Source organism: Acanthopagrus latus, chromosome 7 (genome assembly GCF_904848185.1).
Source record: "Acanthopagrus latus isolate v.2019 chromosome 7, fAcaLat1.1, whole genome shotgun sequence".
In the NCBI taxonomy this organism is placed as follows: Eukaryota; Metazoa; Chordata; class Actinopteri; order Spariformes; family Sparidae; genus Acanthopagrus; species Acanthopagrus latus.
In genome coordinates, this window is record NC_051045.1 from 5,660,047 (window position 1) to 5,678,477 (window position 18,431).

Here is an 18,431-nt window from a genome sequence, read left to right on the forward strand (position 1 = left end):
TGATAAATTATCATACATTCATTCATTTTCAGGATTTTAACCCTTGAACTCCTACAGGACACTACAGGCATGACATCTGTTTGGCCTTTATATATTGTCTGTCTAACAGGTAGGGATTCTGTGAAAAAGAACTTTATTTCTGGGATAATAAAGTCTAAGTCTACGGGGCCAACACACTAGTGAAAAACGAACATATGTAGTGCAAACACCCCCAGTTACTCAGAATGATCTGCTCGTCATCTTGTTCTTCAGAACTAACAAGAAAAGAAACACTTATGGTAAAAACTGGAAAAAATTGCATCACGAGTTACGAAACTATTACTGTGCAGTGGTAGCAGAAGTAGTTTTCTTCATCACAATACCTCCAAATTCTGCCAGCATTCACAAATGTGTGTATTCAGGCACTGGTGTCGCATTTGTTAACAGGCGGCAGCTAGAATCAACGAAGACTGAAAGTTCCTCTTTAAAATACAATCATTTCATTTCAGCTTTTGACATGTATTTGGCCGATGTATATTGCCGCAGCATTGCCTGTCTGACAGGTGGGGATGCTGTGAAAAAAAACCTCCTCTTGGGATAATAAAGTTTAAGTCTACGGGGCCAACACACAGGTAAATTCCCCCGACTATAGTAAAAATTACAAAAACTCATCCAGGACCACAGAATGACAGCCTGATGACAAGGGATGCATGATATTAAGCTCTAATAAGTTGTTTTAGGGGAGAAAAAAAATAGTTTTAAAGGGTTTTAATGGTTCATATTATGTATAACAGTTGTACATGTCTGTCTGTATTATACACAGTGTGTTATAGACATATTATACGAGCTGAGGTGGAAATTTTAAACAAAAAAACACACATTTATGCGAATCATACACAATGTAAAGCCAAAATGACGCAAAGATCTAATTTAAAAAACATAAAATGTTGCATGAGGGTTAAAATCACCCATTACAGACTCCATAGGTGCACTGGTGCATGCTGGGCCCTGCGCACAGCTCAGCCTATAGAGCATATATACGTCCATATTGCTTCCTTGTGTAACGGTTTGGCAGAATTAATTAGCCGGCCGGTAAAGCTTCTCATCACATGGGCGCAAAGCTGCTGCCGTTAATCCCGTCCACCTCCTGACATGTGTTAATGCACACTGAACCGCAGCCGACAGCAGCAGCCTCGCACTTTGCTGGACTCCTTTGCTTTTTTTTTTTTTTTTTGTCCCGTTGTGTGAACAAAAGGCGTGTCCGGGAGTCATGCATATAATAGCCAGACGAGCCGCTGCTGGGTTTGGCTCCCCAGTCCTCCTCCGCGCTCTGTGCACCAGCAGACCCACCGGCAGCCGCAGGCTCAGTACGATGGCAGACTTCTCCCCTGAACAAGAGGTGTTCAACAAGCCCAAGGTAGGTCATCAATGCAATCTGAGCGTTAAATCAATTAAATGGAAAGTGCTGAAATTATTGACAACAGCGCCTTTTTTTTCCTGGTTTTACGCACGTTGCCAGTGTAAACAGTGAGAGTGCCCCCCTGACAACAGCAAGTGGACTGGTTGAGACATGAAGCAGAAACCAAGAGCAGGAACTAAGACATACTTTAAGGCTTCTGTTGTTTTACTATCTCACACACCGCGTCTGTTTTGTTTGAATAAGAGCTGGAGTGAAACAAGGAAGGATTTCTGGTGCCGGCTGTCATGTGACAGCGGGGTTTGAACATCACCCAACAAGCGGCACCGCGCGTATGAATGAAAACAGATATCTACACACACCCGCACACTTTGTCTGGCTTTTATTCAAGCTGTCAAAGAAGAAGAAGAAGAAGAAGAAGAAGAAGAAGAAGAAGAAGAAGACGTCAGGCTGATATCTGAACTTGAATCCTGCTTCTTAAAGCGCCTGTTGTAGTCAGTGCAAGTCTGGATTCAGGCATGATGGTTGTATTATTTATTTAATAATTATTGGAATTCATTACTAAGTTATATTAAAGAGCGCTGCAGCTTCACTGGTTTAAATTTATAGATGAAATCGTTGGTAAAATCAACCCAACCAGGATGTGTTCAGGCATCAAGCTTGAGCACAAACACTCAGACTAATCATGTGAAATCTGGTTGTTGATGTTGTTGTTGTATAGTGATTATATTCAGATATAGATATATTGTTATAAGCATACAGGCTGTGCCATCTGCTCCGATATGAAATCTTGTCTCTTTTTTTTTTTTTAGAGATTATAAAACCAAAAAGAGGCCTCGACTAAATCAAAATGTATCAAAGCCCATGTGACGTTTATGAACTGTACTGTTGCCATGTAAAATATCATATATAATGAGTGTTTGTTAAAGCCACATTATGTATAAATTGGCGTTTTGTACGATTTGGCACCCTCCGCAGCTTCTGTGTGTAAACACCGCTGTGGTAAATACAGATCCCAGGTCTGTGACAACTTGTCTACAAACAGAACTCATCATTGTTGCGTGCTGAGAACTTGTGTGTTGAAGTCAACACGTGTGTGTAACGCTGTGATCCCTCTCGCTGAAGTTACACAGAGCAGAAACAAGTGATAAGATAGTTACGTAACGTTGCTCTAACTGCAAAGAATGCGTATTTATCAGCCGATATATTTAACAGCTTCGCTCCTTGATATCAGAATCAACACCAGCCACAAAAGTGTCAGTCAGGCGCTACTTCTAACTGTTTTTTGGCCTGCAGTGCTAATTTTTGTTAAATGTACAGTAAATTAGCTCAGAGCTAACCCCGGTGAAGCTACTAAACTTTGCACCGTCCCTGCTAAACACAGAGCCTCTGCAGGACTCCTGAATTGTTTCTCCTGCCAGTAGAGACACCTGACTTGCATAACAAAGCCTTAAAGTGGAATGCACCTTTAACTTGCCAGCTAGTTGAGTTGCACATCAGGCACACCAGCGTCAAGTGTAAACTCACTGCTGCCCTTTGGAGTCTGTGTGCTGACTGAGACCTGAGTGCACCTGGTCTGCCCAGGAGCTGACGGCTGATAAGAGAGGAAACGACTGAGAGGGGACACACACACACACACACACACACACACACACACACACACACACACGGGCCTACACACTGTGTGGCAACAGAGCCCATATCTGTGTGTGTGTTGGGGAGAGATCATGAATTGTAAAAGGAGAGGCCTCTGGGAGTGCCAGCTGCTTGCAGAGATAAACTCATTAAATATTAATTTGCCGTTGAAGAGTCGATACGACTCGTGGGGTCGTTGTCTGTTTGCAGCAACCTGCACCGGTTCACCTTCCAGGCTTCATGTGTGCCGACAGCAGTCAGAGCGCTGCAGCTTCAGGGTTATTACTCTGTGTGCTCACGTAATAACGGAGCTTGTAAAAATCTGAGTGCCTGGGACATGAAGTGGACTGGACCCGAGTTATTGTGACTCTTCTGATGACTCGGCGTGATCTGCGGCTCGACTGCCTCAGTGTCTCTACGTGGTCGATCAATTATTGTAATACAAATTAAATTAAGTGGCATACTGTCTGAACAAGTGGGATAAGGTGACACATGATATCATTATTAGTATCATAAAGACTGGATACTGCAGGTAAGACTGACTTGATTTGCCTCGAATATATTCCTCAGGACTTGGTTGAGACTTGAGACCAAATGACTTCAGTCACATGTCTGAACATTTCCGATTGACCATATAAATCTTTTGCTTGAGATTTAACAAAAATAGCTTTAATGTCACATTTATGGCACATATCAACCTGCACCTCAGCAAGAATGAACCATTACCGTCAACCTTTTTCTGGGATTAGGAATTTTATTTTTTTTAACATCTCATTTTTATCACAACTGCCGCTCAACAATTTCCGTCAAAATATCTGTGTCAGTCTTAAAATCTTCTATTATTTGTTTTCTGGCCAACCAAAAGTCCAACATCTGGAGACATCTGTGAAAACAGCAGCAAATCCTTGCGAATGTGAGAGAGGAACCATATTTAGACATAAATAAAAGGCTTTATACCAACACAAGCTGATAGGTTGAGTCACGACTCAGATTCAGTGTTGTGCATCTCATTCTCTGGAAGAAAACTTGCATATCCCATTCAAGTGTTACTCACCATCCATGTCATCAGATCGTCTCCTAGATACAGCACACCAGTCAACAAGAGGCTGTTGTACATGATCAGATTCCCAGATTTGCAGATTCAAATCAGTATAAATTCCACCGACTTCTATACGTATACCCCTTATATAGCTGATCACAATGTACAGCAGGAAGCTCTGTGTGTACTGAACACTTTGTCTCAGGACTTCCTGAATGCAGAGATGTGTTTACCAGCTGTTTGGTGTCTGTGCTCTGGTGTCACGGACACAGCCGGCCTCCGCGGAGAATAAAAAAGACGTAAACAAAAGAGACACTCAGAGGCTTTCAGCGGAGCGTCTTGGTGTAAACGTTCAGAGCATCTTTTCTTTTCCTCCGTCTCACAGATGGACGCAGCCGGACAACGTGGATGTTAACGCCGATCACAGTTAGTGCTGAGCTTAACGAATACTGTCATTTATCTATAACAGGTTATTCCAGGTCACATTCATGGCTAATCGATGAATCACTCGGCGCTCACATCATCAGATTAATAGCCCTAAACACTAAATGATGTCTCAAAGTCAGAGCTGGTTTCCTGAAAAGTTTTGTGTTGTCCTTCTAAAACATGTAGTCTCAGAAATGGAAAATACCCTCAGTTATGTTTTCCTTAAGTTATAATGACTTTTCATTGATTTCTTTTCAGAAAACTGGCAGCGTTAAGCATCTGCGCTTTAAATCATGACACTTTAAACCAGTCTCAGGTCCAAAAAGGTGACGCATATATTTTAAAATATCTGCATCTTAAAGGCTCATTTTTAGTGATTTTCTATCCTTTGTGACAGTTTGGAGAGTTCTCCTTCAGAAAATCCCCCTCAGAGTGACCTTTAGCTCATATACTCCCACATCCATCCTTTAAGAAGTGTTTATGACATCAGACACTTTCCTGGTCTCCTGGATGAACCTCAGCTGTGGCCATGAGTTTGGCTCCCTGACAGCTTCCCTCTCACTCTGGATCCAGCAGCGTCCTATTACATTTCCACTGAAGGATGTTTGCTTTTACATTCAGTAGTCCAGAGCTTAGCAAAGGTTAAACTTAACGTGGGTTTAAATCTTTAATAGCTCTCCGTAACATGAAATCTAAGATGATAAACGTCTTTGGATTATTTTTGTTTAGGTGTATACACTCATGAATGAAGTTACTCGGCTTCATCAGGCATGATTGACAGAAACCAAACCAGCTGCCATTGTCATTTTTGCTAAAAACCTGACTGGTGCATGGAAGTATGTAATATCCTCCCTTTTTTCTTGACCGATTTGGCAAAAAACAAACACCAACTTTGATTTCAAGCAGCAAAAAAGCACCAAATCTTCCAACATGAAGGAACTAGAACCAGAAGTGGTTTGTGGTTTTTGCTTGAAAAGAGACCAGAAAGATTCATCAATTACCAAAATCGTTGCTGGTTTAATTTCTCTAGATCAACTGAATCGACTGAATGACTGACTGTTTCCGCTCCTGCTGTTCAGACTGAGGCAGGATGTAGTGTGGTCACGATCCCATCCATCATAGTCAGAGGCTGATTAAGGAAATGAGATCTCAGGGCCTTTAAAGCAGCAGCACAAGGCATGGACGTATAAGGAATATTCACTAAAATAAACTGAGACACAAGAAAAGATGAAGCAGGAAAGAGACAATGCTCCCAGCAGCTTCTTTAGCTGCACATTAGGAGCTTTAATGGAGGGCTGATTTCTTACTGCGCTCATTTTCTTCCTATGGGAATAAGGATTGAATATCTGAGGTCATCACATTTTTTTTTTTACTCGTGAAGGATATTCAGGCCTCGGTTGTTCAGAGGAGGAGCGTGATTTATCTGTGTCATCTGCCAGAGTAAATCACAGCTCTCAGCGCTGGAAGGAGAGACGACCGTTCTGTGGCACCCCTGGCCTTTTCACCATGCCTTGCCCAGTCATGCGTTCTGCATTCATAATGCGGCTGCGGCCAAAACACACTGGAGTTCAACACCAACACCAGCGCCGCTCTCTCCTGCTGCTCTCTTTGTTTACACCACCATTTTTCCTGCTCTCCTCCTCTATCATGCAGTGTGCTGTCAGACGCAGATACAAGGCCGTCTGTTTGAGGATAACATGACCGATTTATTATTTATTATCTGTCTCACCCCACAGGTTGAGCTTCATGTGCACCTCGATGGAGCCATCAGGGTGCAGACAATTCTCGATGTCGCCAAGTAAGTTAGTTTACACTCCATTTAACTAGATTCCTTCCATATTGACATTAGACTTTATGTGTTTGTACTGAGACTCAGGTACACATGCTGACATAGATAAGAAAGCGCCGGTGTTCCTTTGTGTGGTTTGCGGCACAAACCATTGAAAAAAAATATATTAATAACTGATAAGATAAAATAAGGCACAGCTGATATTAGCACATTATCACTGAGATATCACTGTGTCTTAGCAAAAATAACAAATAAATGCAGTTCAAAAGATGTAAAACATCTTAATTTAGAAACACTGGCTGGTTACAATAGAAAAGACGCAGTCACAAAATGTGAGCTCACCAATCTTAAATACTCAAATCTACGAGATCCTGCTTTTGATTATGTGTTTAAGGTGCAATATGTAAGAATTTAAGTGAGAAAAATGCAACAAATATATCAAATTATCAACAGAGTGTTGACAAGGAGGCTGGGGTTCACATCCCGTTGTAAACATGTTCAAACATTCACTTCTTATGTGACATTTCTTCTCAGTTTTTCGTTGTTGTTTGGTTTAGGCAACAAAAATACTTTGTTATGAGGCGCCGTTTAGCTCAGTTGGTTGGGCGGGCGTCCCATGTACAGAGGCTTTGTCCTCGCTGCAGCTGTTCAATCACTAAAAGTCCCAAAAAAAATACTCTCACATTTAGAAAAAAGTGGTTTTGGTTCATGCGTGCTAAAGGATGAATTCTCCCAGGAGCTGCTCGGCTATTACATCACAAAAACGTGATTGGTCTTGCGTACAGGACAAGCAAGATGGCGTAACAGTGTTGCACCTTGAGCAGGATGTGTGGGAGGGATAATAGCTACCTGACTCATTGGTGATGTAAAAACATCGATCATCAGCGTCTGACTCGTGCATATTAAGAAGCTAGTATCACAGTAGACTGAATCAATCCTGGCAGAGGTTCAGGGGCTCCTTCAATCTACATTTTAATGAATAATGCAGCTGTCAAGTCAAAAGCTCAGGCCTCAATACATCATACAAACAACTGCCTCTGCTGAGCCTTTCTTTCATGAGAGCAAATCCATATATATATACACAATTTCTGCGCTGTCCTTGAACTGTCCTGTCTTTTTTCCTCTCGTCCTGCCAGGAGACGTGGAATCCCTCTGAAAGCAAACACCGTGGAGGAGCTGACACAGATTATTATTGTCGATAAACCTGGCACCCTCACCAAGTTCCTGGGCAAGTTCGCGGAGTACATGCACGTGGTTGCGTAAGTGCTAACGGTTTCGTAATTTACTGAAGGTGTTTTCTTGCTGGGCAGGTGACATAAAAATGCAAAGAGCAACACTTTACGCGTTAATTGTCAGGGTACGCCTCATTCATGTCGCAGGAATGTTACTCCAGCAAGGTCCACAGCGAGGGTCAGAGTCCAGTCACCGAGTGTGTCATCGCTCATGTGCAGTTAAGGTTTTATGCTACCGATGCATTCAAAGTCTCTTTAAACCGGAGTGTGTAATTTGTGACTGATGGCGTTGGCACACCGCAGGATTACACAATGTAGGTCTTTAGCACGCTGGTGAGGGGGCTGATTTGAAATGCCAGACATGCAGAACAGGAAGACATCACTATCGAGATCAAGTGTCACCTTGGCAACCAAACCAGGAGAAGAGTGAAGTCGTTCGTGGACTCTTTCCGGCGTCACTCCATCTTATATTTAGTCCATCGGTGGCAGGGCCGAGCTGCTAATAGAAGACCAAATACAGTCTTTCAGATACTCTACAGCCGTGAAAGCTTTCAACAATGCCGGACTGTCGTGGCTGGACTCCAGTGCACAGTTGTGCATAATGGAGCCCTCTGTATCAGGGCTCTTGAAAGCCTTCTGTGCGTTTAGAGTTTGTCAACAACATGGGGAAGTTGCCAGCTGAGTTTGGCTCATGCAGATTCGTTGTGTGAGCGTGTGATGGTGGGTGTTCCTGTGTGCTGGAAGAACAATAGGCATTCAGACCTGCACATTCACTTTCAGTGTAAATGCTGGAAGCAGTGCTGTTGCCCGCCATGTGATGAGGGGCAGAAAGAGGGAAACAGAGCTGCAGTTCCTCTGATATTTTCACAACATGACACATGCAGCACAGTCATACTGGCAGGACAGTCAATATGCCTGTAATGAGAAATGTTTTGGGTGTGGCAGGTGGCTGTGTCATATTTCACTTTGTAAGCCCCCCCCCAAACATTATTTATATTCCCATTGACTTAGCCAAAGGGCTGCTACTAAATATATTCTCTATCCTTGATTTTCTGTCTAAAATTTGGGAACATTTTAATATAAACTTTTTTTAAAGCCAAAGGTGACATCTTGAGAGGATATCTTGTCCAGCTAGCTTTCTAAAATCCCCAAATATTCTGATTCAGATAGAAAGGCTGCAAATCTTCACATTAATAAAGATTAGAGTGGCGCTCAGTGGATCACACACCAGCGTCAACAGTCCCCTTTAATTCAATCAAGCCTTATCCAACATCAGTTAAGACACCGCTAGATCCAGACTTTTATTTGGGTCTGCATCAAAGTGTACTCGCCCACAGATACCAGTCACATAAATATTACACAAGATCTATCAATTATACCAGGAGAAATGACCAAAAGATGATAAAGGAAAACAAATCCTTATCTCGCCACGTTAAAAGAAGTGAGAACAACATTCCTTGATCTGTCCCTTTTTATAAATGGGTCCTATTCTGGCCTGAGACTCATCCTCCATCCAAGTTTCGTGGAAATCCACTCAATAGTTTGTGTAATCCTGTTTGTGTAATCCTGTTGACGAACCAACACACAGACACACGCAAAAACATAACCTGCTTGGGAGAGGTCATTCAGGCAAGGGCATGATTTGTACTTTTACTTGAAAAATGACTTAAATGACAAGAATTTGTTTATCAAGACAGTTACTTAATGGAGTTATATTTGCAACTCCAGTTTAAAAAAAGAACATTTTTGGGAGAGTCCTCCTTACTGTCCCAAAAATGTCCAATTACTCTCCCATTATAAATAAGAAATAAACTCATAATTTCCTTACAGGTGTTTTTTCAACTGAATCCTTAAGTGCATGTGGAAAATAATTTTAAATAAAGAGTATCAAACATCTGCCAACAGTCAAAAAGTACATCTAATGGAGGCTACTTGTATTTTCATTTTGAAACCATCATAGTTTAGATGATGGATTGAAGCAACGTTTGGTTTTATTTGTACTACTGAGTTAAGAGATCATGAGACGGCCGCGTCACTCATTTTGTGTTTATCTTTGTGTTTTTTTTTCAGCGGAGACAGAGAGGCCATAAAGAGGATAGCCTACGAGTTTGTCGAGGACAAAGCCAAGGAGGGAGTGATTTATGTTGAGGTCAGATACAGCCCGCATTTCCTGGCAAACACCAAAGTGGATCCGATACCGTGGAACCAGAAAGAGTAAGGCTGTGTTTTGAGCCCTGTGTTGTGCTTTCAAGGGAGGGAAATATTAAGCTGGGCTCATTGCTGTTGTATTTTCACTGTGTTTCCTTTCAGAGGGGACCTGAGCCCAGACGAGGTGGTGCAACTGGTTAACGAGGGCCTCAGCAAGGGGGAGAGGGCCTTCAATATCAAAGCCAGGTCCATTCTATGCTGCATGCGCCACATGCCAAGTAATGAACTGTTCATGCTCCCATCCGCCCAAACAACCTTATGAGATAAGGTTCTTTATTGTCCTGTCCTCTGTTCTGTGTCAAAGCTCTGCCTCAGTTGTTCTTTTAGGTAACACAAGAGCAACAACAAAGACACAATGCACTCAGGAAGGGTCGTTCATAATAGAAACACAGATTATTCTTATTATAACGTGAGAGTGAAACCATGAATCTTCAAATTGATTTGATTTTGAATTTCTCGCATGATTCAGAAGTGTTTTATCGCGCATTGAGAAACTTGTATGAAACACAAAAAAATAATTTAACAAGGCTGCAGACGTGTTAGTGGTACTGTGAACAATCTCCAAGTTAGCGCCCCAAACACTGAAATTAGCAAGTTACTCTAACACTGACCGAGGATTCGTCTCCAAAAGAAAATGCGGCCTGTAGTTCAGTCACTCTGGCTCCTGCACATCAGAACCAGCAGCACTTTATATCATCCGGCGAGTGGGATCAGGTGTGGACGTCCACATAGGGGCGAGGAGGAGGCGGAGAAAGAGGGCAAGCTGAGAGGAAGCACAACACAAAACACGCCCACAACACTAGAGCTGTAACATGCTCGCTAACGGTACGAACATAAACAAGCCAAGGCTCAACTCCTGACAAGCTACAGTAAACAGGCTCCCCTGACACGATCTTGCAGGGGAACCTTCGCTGCACCCAGTTGTGAAATACAAACATGCCAGAGCATTTTGCCCTCCGACACCTGAACGATAATTGCTGCAGTGAGACCTTTTTCTGCAGTTGTGACGCAGCGCTATAGAGAGAGGTCTGGCTTTGCACGACCACGGTAGATGCTAACATCAACATGTTAACATGCTCATAGTGAGAGGAATATTTCCCATCAGCCTCAGCTAGATAGACGAAAAGTCAGGGGATCACCAAAGGGAATGGTTATCCTGAGGAGGACATGATTGTCTGTACTATATTTTATTTAGTCCATGCAATAGTTGTTGTGATATGTCACTAAAAACTGGAGCCCAACTCATACTGGTATTAAGTAATGAGGACTATCTTGATATATCGGCCGATACGCACACATTTTTTCTGTGATCCCTCAACTGTAGCTGTCAAACACTTTGGACGAAGATACGTAACATTGGCAGGTTATTTTACCACCTTACACTAAACTTTATCGTCAAAAAAGTTTTCTCAGTCTAATTTACCAAACTTCACTAGAAATTTGATAATTACAAATTACCCCAAGCATGTTTTTCTTCATTATGATCACTAAAAAAAAGGTTTTCATATCAACACAGACCATATCGGACATCATGTACACCAACACTGAGACATCTGTGATAGGCCGATATCTGCCAAAAATGTCAGTCAGGCTCTACTAAAAGCCAAAGATACCAATCTGCTTGTGGAGGTAAAGTTAGGGGATCACCAACATCGTTAGCATTCATATAGACTCTGATATTTCAACCAATGGAGCTACGCCAACTAGAAAGGCTAAAAACCTAAAAATCGTCACAAAACTGAAACCAGCAAGTTTCAATTTGCTGATTTGAAGATGCATGGTATCACAGGATGGAACTAACATGTGCTCTTTGAGTACTATAAGGGTATTGGAGTAGGGGTTATACCAACAACAGCACACTGAGACGTCAAGCCGAAACCAGTCAGAGTAACCTGAGCAGCAGTTTCAGTATGAAAGTGAAGTGATCCGTCTGTTGCAGCTCCGCTCTGCTCCGTCCATGCAGCTGTTTCCTGTGTAACCTAACAGCCAAGTGCAGTTCAACTCTGCCAGTCTGCGTTTCGTTGTGTTACTTCCTGACCTCGTGAAGGATATCGGATCTATTTTAGAAGATAAAGTGCATTTAAACAAAAACATGGTATTTTTTTTTTGTTGTCAAGTTGTAGCATAACTGTGTAAAAGATACTGTACTTGTTGTTCATGTCATAGCTGTGGATAGGACGTAGCATGATGCTTAAACTATCATCACATTTCACCTATACAACATTGGTGTGTGTGTGTGTGCGTGTGTGTGATGCAGGACCGAGCTGTGTAATAATATACGTGCATGTTTTAACTTCTGCAGGCTGGTCCATGGATGTTGTCAAGCTGTGTAAGAAATATCGCGAAGAAGGAGTGGTTGCCATCGATCTGGCAGGCGATGAGTCTCTCAACTGTGAGGCCTATCCAGACCACAGGAACGCCTACGAGGTGGGACAAAATAATGCAGACAATCAGTCAAGTGTGAGGGGGGATTAAAAAGGGGGCGGGCCTTACTGTGTCATCAGTATACTTTAATTACAGCCTAACAGGCGACACAGCAAGTTGTCCTGACGCATAGCGATAGCTGAGGTCTGCTAAACAACAGCTCGTTCTGCTGCTTCAACAGTGTTTTGTGCTGTTGAATATGTTGATGTGTTAATCATTTCTTGCACTGTTAACCAGAAAGTATGACTGCTGGAGATAAAGGCAGTGTAAAAACAGAGGCAGTCTGCTTATCTTGGCACTAAAACACACTGGGCATATTTTTTATTTATAATATATTGAGTCATTTTGAGGTTGTAAAAGGATTTTATAGTCCAGCTCATGTTTCCCACATCGTGGAGGCTGATAAAAAAAACAAAACAAATATATGGCTGCAGTTTATCACACCAGCAACTTTCAGGAATTCTTAGAAAGATTATGAGGCTGCGTCGTATAACTGCGGGGATGACAGCTTTTTTTTAAATTAGTGGCTCTGGCTCTGGGGATGGGAAAGGTTCAGACTGAAGTATCTTGACACATATGGGATGAAGAATTTCATGGTCCCCAGAGGATGACGTGAAGTGATCCCCTGATCGAGCACCACCAGCAGGCCAAAGTTATTACTGAAATATCTACTGAAATATAATATATATATGATATACTAAACAGCTTTAAGATGATTTGGTTCTCAGTTGATGAATCAGATGATGTGAAGTGAAATGTCTCAAACATTTGATAGTGTTACAAGTCAAGATAACGTAAGAAATATTCATGTCCCCCGTCAGAATAAATTGCAATAATTTTGGTGATCCATTAACTTTTCACCTGGCACCACTACCATCAAGTAGGAATGTTAAAACCGGCCATCGTTTTGGTTTATGATCAAATAACCAGGTGGACTTGGTGTTCAGTGTTAAATATATGCATGCTAACATGCTAAGCTAAGATGGACATTTCTATATGCTTAACATCAGCATGTTAGTATTGTCATTGTACATGCAAGCATGTGTGTCTGAAGACTTTAGATGTTTAATCTTGCTTAATTATGTATTTATGCAAAAAGTTCCTGTCAAGTGTAACCACATGATTCACTGTCATAACAAATAATTTCACAGACTTAGTAAAAAGCCGCTGAAGGGCTTGTTTGGACCTGCCTGCCTAAATATAACCATCATGTTATGCAGGTGTGCGACCTCATTTACCAGGCAGATGTACCCAGTGTGACCTTTGCCAGTTTCACTCCTCTAAATAGATTTTTTTTTTATTTTTGGAGAGAGAGAAACTCATCCTAAACTAATGAGAACTTAAATGTCTTTATCTGAGATCAACACAGTACGGGAGCCAAATTCAATACACCCAAACCAATTTCCTCTTAAGCTCTCAGGCCTCTCAGAAAAATCCAATTTGGGTTTTCAGACGGCATTTATTGATTAATTTAGAGAATACCACCGTAAGTAATCAATTCTGCCTGTCAGGCCGTAATGAATGTGATAGATTAATCAGTTAATACACTACAGCGCTGGAGTCTTATCTGAAATTAATTACTTGTATGGACACAGGATGGGTGGAACTAACTGGATGTGTGTGTGTGTGTGTGTGTGTGTGTGTGTGTGTGTGTGTGTGTGTGTGTGTGTGTGTGATTTTTTTTTCATAGTATAACTGCAGTATCTTTTGCACATTGCTTAATTCTCCAGAGTATTCTCACCATCCTCAGCGTGTGTGACTGGTTCTGAAATCCGACTGGTGTGATATATTGATGGTGCTTCAATTATTAACATGAAGCAAAACTCTCAGAGCAGAGTCCACGCTAAATTTTGAAGGGTTATCTTCATGACGACGCGACCTCGAGATACACTCCTGCAGATTAAGCAAGGCGAGGCTGGCGTGTCCAAGGTTAAGAAGGCTGAAATGAAATTAGATGGTCAAACTACTGCCGTGTAATAAAAATGTCTGTCATTCGTCATGTCACTGTGTATCCAGAGTAACGTGTTTCATTCTACAGTTTATCCCTGCACTAAAGCAAACTCCAGTGAAACCAAACGAGTGTGTTCAGAGGGCAGCCTCAGTAGACGCTGCAGTAGGGCAGATGTGAAAGCCAGATGTTTGGCTGTGCTGATGTGTCCCTTGTTTGATTCTGTTGACAGGAAGCAGTGCTCTGTGAGATCCACAGGACAGTTCACGCAGGCGAGGTGGGGCCGGCGTCTGTTGTGAAGGAGGTACGCAGTTCAACAATAACATGGGACATTTCACGCAGGGCGGTGGAGTCGTATGTGAAATGACTTGCAGCGCGGTGGAACAGCATCGAAAACAAAACAGTGAAGTCGTGTATTAACAGTAGAAACGACCGAAACCAGCTGAACAGGGAGACAAGAAGAGCCAGTAAAACACAGGTTTGCATTTGTTAAGTGAGGAGCAGACGTCTAAACATCCAGATATTAATGACCCTGAGACATGAGCGTCTATCCGCACACATACATTTACAGTGATTTTATTTTTAGGGATTTTCTTGTCCATCTCAGCTGCTACGTCTCAAAGCCTTCAGTGTGAAGCTACAGTCCGTCTCCGTGGCTGCCATAGCAAGTGGCCACTCTCTAGGGAAGCCGTTCTTCAAAGTGACAGTTCAGCTCTGCCACAACCGTTGCAAGTGGGCCTCTAGAAATAGCCGGCAGATCCTGCTGACACGTACCACATGGAGGATTTTTTTTTTTTTCCTGGTTTGTAACCTCTTGCGTTCCACCTTGTGACCCCTGTCTGATATTTTAGGCCGTAGACGTGCTGAAGGCTGAACGGGTTGGACACGGTTACAATACCCTGCAAGACCAAGACCTGTACAAAAGACTGCTGGCTCAGAACATGCACTTTGAGGTAAGGAACTATTCAGAATTAACACCAGCAAGGTTATTTATTAGAGCAGAAATCTGCCTGTTATCTAGTAAACACAGTGTGCCCTGTTCATCAGCGGGATTTAATAACAATATTCTGCCTTCTTTCCCATAAACTGTTAATAAATAGGTGGTTATTTTTCTCATATATTTTCAAGAAACTGGCTTAACTACTGCTGATCGTGCCATTTTAAATTCCCAACCAGTTTCTGTCCAACTTCCCCTCAGCAGGCGACTAAATTTAAGTGAGTCAGCTAAATTTTCCAGCTGGGTTCTAAACAACTTCTGTGGGTCACTGAATTGAGTTGAAGTACCAGGGAAGTGAGACAGAAAGTAGCCTTAAATCAAAATGGCACACTCACCAGAAGTCTCCTGTAAATGTAAATCGAAAATAGCGGAATGTTATTTTTTAAATAATATTTGGGGTTATTTTCAAAAGGTTTTGAGGTAAATTCAGTTACTTGGTAACTGGTAATTAGGTCTGCTACCAAAGTAAGACCATTTAATCGGGTAATCATAGTGAAGTTGTTGACTCATAATATTAGAGAACCTATCAGGAGCACAGAGATACGCTGACCCCTAGTGGAGACTTGAATATCACAGCTGGAAGAAGAAAGACTGCAGAGTTTCAGCTCCTCAGTGCTGCCTTTGCTCTTCTGGTTGCAGGTGTGTCCTATTTCCAGTAAGCTGACAGGTGCATGCGACCCAGACTTCACCAAGCATCCTGTCATCACGTGAGCTGCGTTTATCTCTACATGGAAGTCTGGTAACTAACCTGCATGGAAAGTACATTTCGGCCCTAAATTCATTTCCTTTGTGCAGATTCAGAAAGGACAAGGCGAACTACTCCCTGAATACAGATGACCCTCTGATCTTCAACTCAAACCTGGGCCTCGACTACAAAACCGCGCACAAATACATGGGATTCACCGAGGAGGAATTCAAACGACTGGTGAGATCAAATGCATGAGTAACTACACCTGTGCTTCACAGGGTGAAGCCTGTTTGAACATGGGTCGAAATGGCAGCGTGAGGTGTAGACGCCCCGTGCATGCTAATGCCTTGCTCAGGAACAAAAGCATAAAAGCAGTGTTCCGCTGCACTCTGAAGAGCCTCTGATCCTAATAATTACTAATTATTTCTTTTTTTAAATGTGTTAAGATTCAACCACATTCACAAAACGGACATATTCCTCTGATGTCACGCAAAGAGTGGGGAGCTCAAAAGGAAAGGGATAATGTGTGCTTCTGTTTTCCACATCATATAAATGTAGGGAATCTGACTAATATTTAACATATTACTACTTCCCAATCGATCCGCAGCAGACAGGATGATGAATGACAGCATTCTGGAGGGAAATCTGGCGAGTAAAACAACATATTTGATAACCTGAGCTAACAATAGCATTCATCCACTTTGTAGCTAACATTATGTTTCACTTCAGTCAGTGAGTTTCACTTCATGGCTGGAATAATCATGAGCTGAGAGGCTCCAGACGTGGCACCTTAAAGCTCAACTGTAGTTTGCTGCTGATCACATGGACAAAGTAAAAGCCTTCTGGTGGAAAGTTCTGTAGTCAGATAAAACAAAAACTGAGTTGTTTGACCACAACCAAGACCTTTCACCCCAAGAATACCACAGCGACTGTCAAGGATGGTGGTGGTAGTGCTATTGTGCTTCAGGGCTGATTTGCTACAGTAGATCTGGTGCTCTTGTCCAAAGTGAGTCAGTGGAATAATGAAGAGGGAGGATTATCCTCAAATTCTTCAGCAGAACCTAAAATCACCAACCAGAAGATGGACAGTGATCCCAAACACACACCAAAAGGTGGTAAAGGAGGGGTTAGAATATAAGGGGATGGCCTTCCATAGGTCCTGGCTTGTGGATTTGCCAGGAAGCCAATAAATTTAGTTGAACATGAGCGATTCTCTCAAGAGAGTGGTTAAAATGTTAGTCAGAGGACTACCACAAGTTTGTGGGTGGCCCGATGGACATTTAACCAAACATTAGAATTACTGTATGTATATTTCTGACCCAGCAGACTTTCTCTGACCTACTTCCTGACTTGTGTCTTGCAGAACATCAAGTCTGCAGAGTCGTGCTTCCTGCCTGAGACGGAGAAGAAGGAGCTCCTCCAAAGACTCTACGAGGCCTACGGGATGATACGGAGCACCGCCTTTTAAACCTGAGGAGGGGGGGAAAAAAAAAAAAAAAAAAAACACAACCAACAAAATGCTCTGAATCTCCCCACCTGACACAATAGAATGTCTTTTTTTTTCTCTCTCTCACATAACCAGACAAAAAGCAAATAGAATAACCTAGCTCGTGTGCTGCCAGTATTCCACTTCAGATACCTTTTTATACTTTAGTTTACGGTGCAGTTCTCAGAGGATGTCATCACAGAGAAAATGTTCTCAGTCTTACTGCTCATCCAACGTTTACATCCTGTTGTCATCAAGAGAATCAGGGAAACTTTTTGTATGCACAATTACTCAAATACTCTTTAATACTTGGTCAGAGTGTTCAGAAGGAAAACGGGTGGTTACATGTGGCTCATCTGTCGTCCGTGTGTCCTCTCGTCCTTTGGTTGAAAGCATGAGGTGAAGGAGCACCGCAGAGCGTCTCGTTTACAATGAACTCCCATTGTTTGGTTCAAGAGGAATCAAGTGTCAGAAACAAAATGTGCTTTGTACCCTCCACACCTAGCTGCAGGTGAAACAGCTACATACCAAAAGTCTAGTCCTACATTCGAACACTAGGTGGCACTACAGTGTCACCTACATGGACAAACCACACTTACTGTGGTTTTACTCGATTCTTTTGATGTATATATTTATTTAAAAAAAAAAATTTCATTTCACTTAATATAAACAAAGCACCTGCATTTATAACAGACACATTTATGACACTTTGAGCATCTTTAAGCCTAATAAAAGGTATTACTGAAACACTTGTGTGTCTCTTTATGCTGATAATCTACAGTAACTTACCTTCATTTTAACTTTAAGTCACCTTAATGCAGAGCTTTTTAATTGCTATTAATAAGGTGCACTGTGTAGTTTAGGGGACGGATTTTTAAACTGAAGAGAAAGAGCTCCATTGACTGATTTTTTAAAACAGTATGACGTTGTCCTCATCATACTGTTTTACCTTGTTTGCATTTGCCTGAACCTGCCACATTTCTAGCTTCACCTCTTATTTTCCTCTGACAGTTTGTTCATTCAGTTACTGAAAATACAAATATTTCTGAGTTTGAATCATTACCTCATTATTATTTGAATTTTTTTTTTTTCTAGATCTGACTTTAAAGTTCTTCTCCAAAACTACGCAGTGCCCCTTTAAAGAGGATCTATAGTAAGACTGC

The 18,431-nt window shown here is 42.0% G+C and overlaps 1 protein-coding gene across 1 annotated transcript; it reads left to right on the top strand.

The window, feature by feature from the left end:
• Nucleotides 1–1,234: 1,234 nt before the first annotated feature.
• Nucleotides 1,235–17,266, top strand: ada (adenosine deaminase). Its single transcript, XM_037103129.1, has 11 exons — nt 1,235–1,396; nt 6,233–6,294; nt 7,422–7,544; nt 9,588–9,731; nt 9,828–9,943; nt 12,028–12,152; nt 14,330–14,401; nt 14,949–15,050; nt 15,734–15,801; nt 15,890–16,019; nt 17,146–17,266. Exons 1-11 carry the CDS (start codon nt 1,250–1,252, stop codon nt 17,248–17,250), a joined length of 1,194 nt encoding a protein of 397 aa, XP_036959024.1. The 5' UTR covers nt 1,235–1,249; the 3' UTR covers nt 17,251–17,266.
• The last annotated feature ends 1,165 nt before the right edge of the window (nt 17,267–18,431 follow it).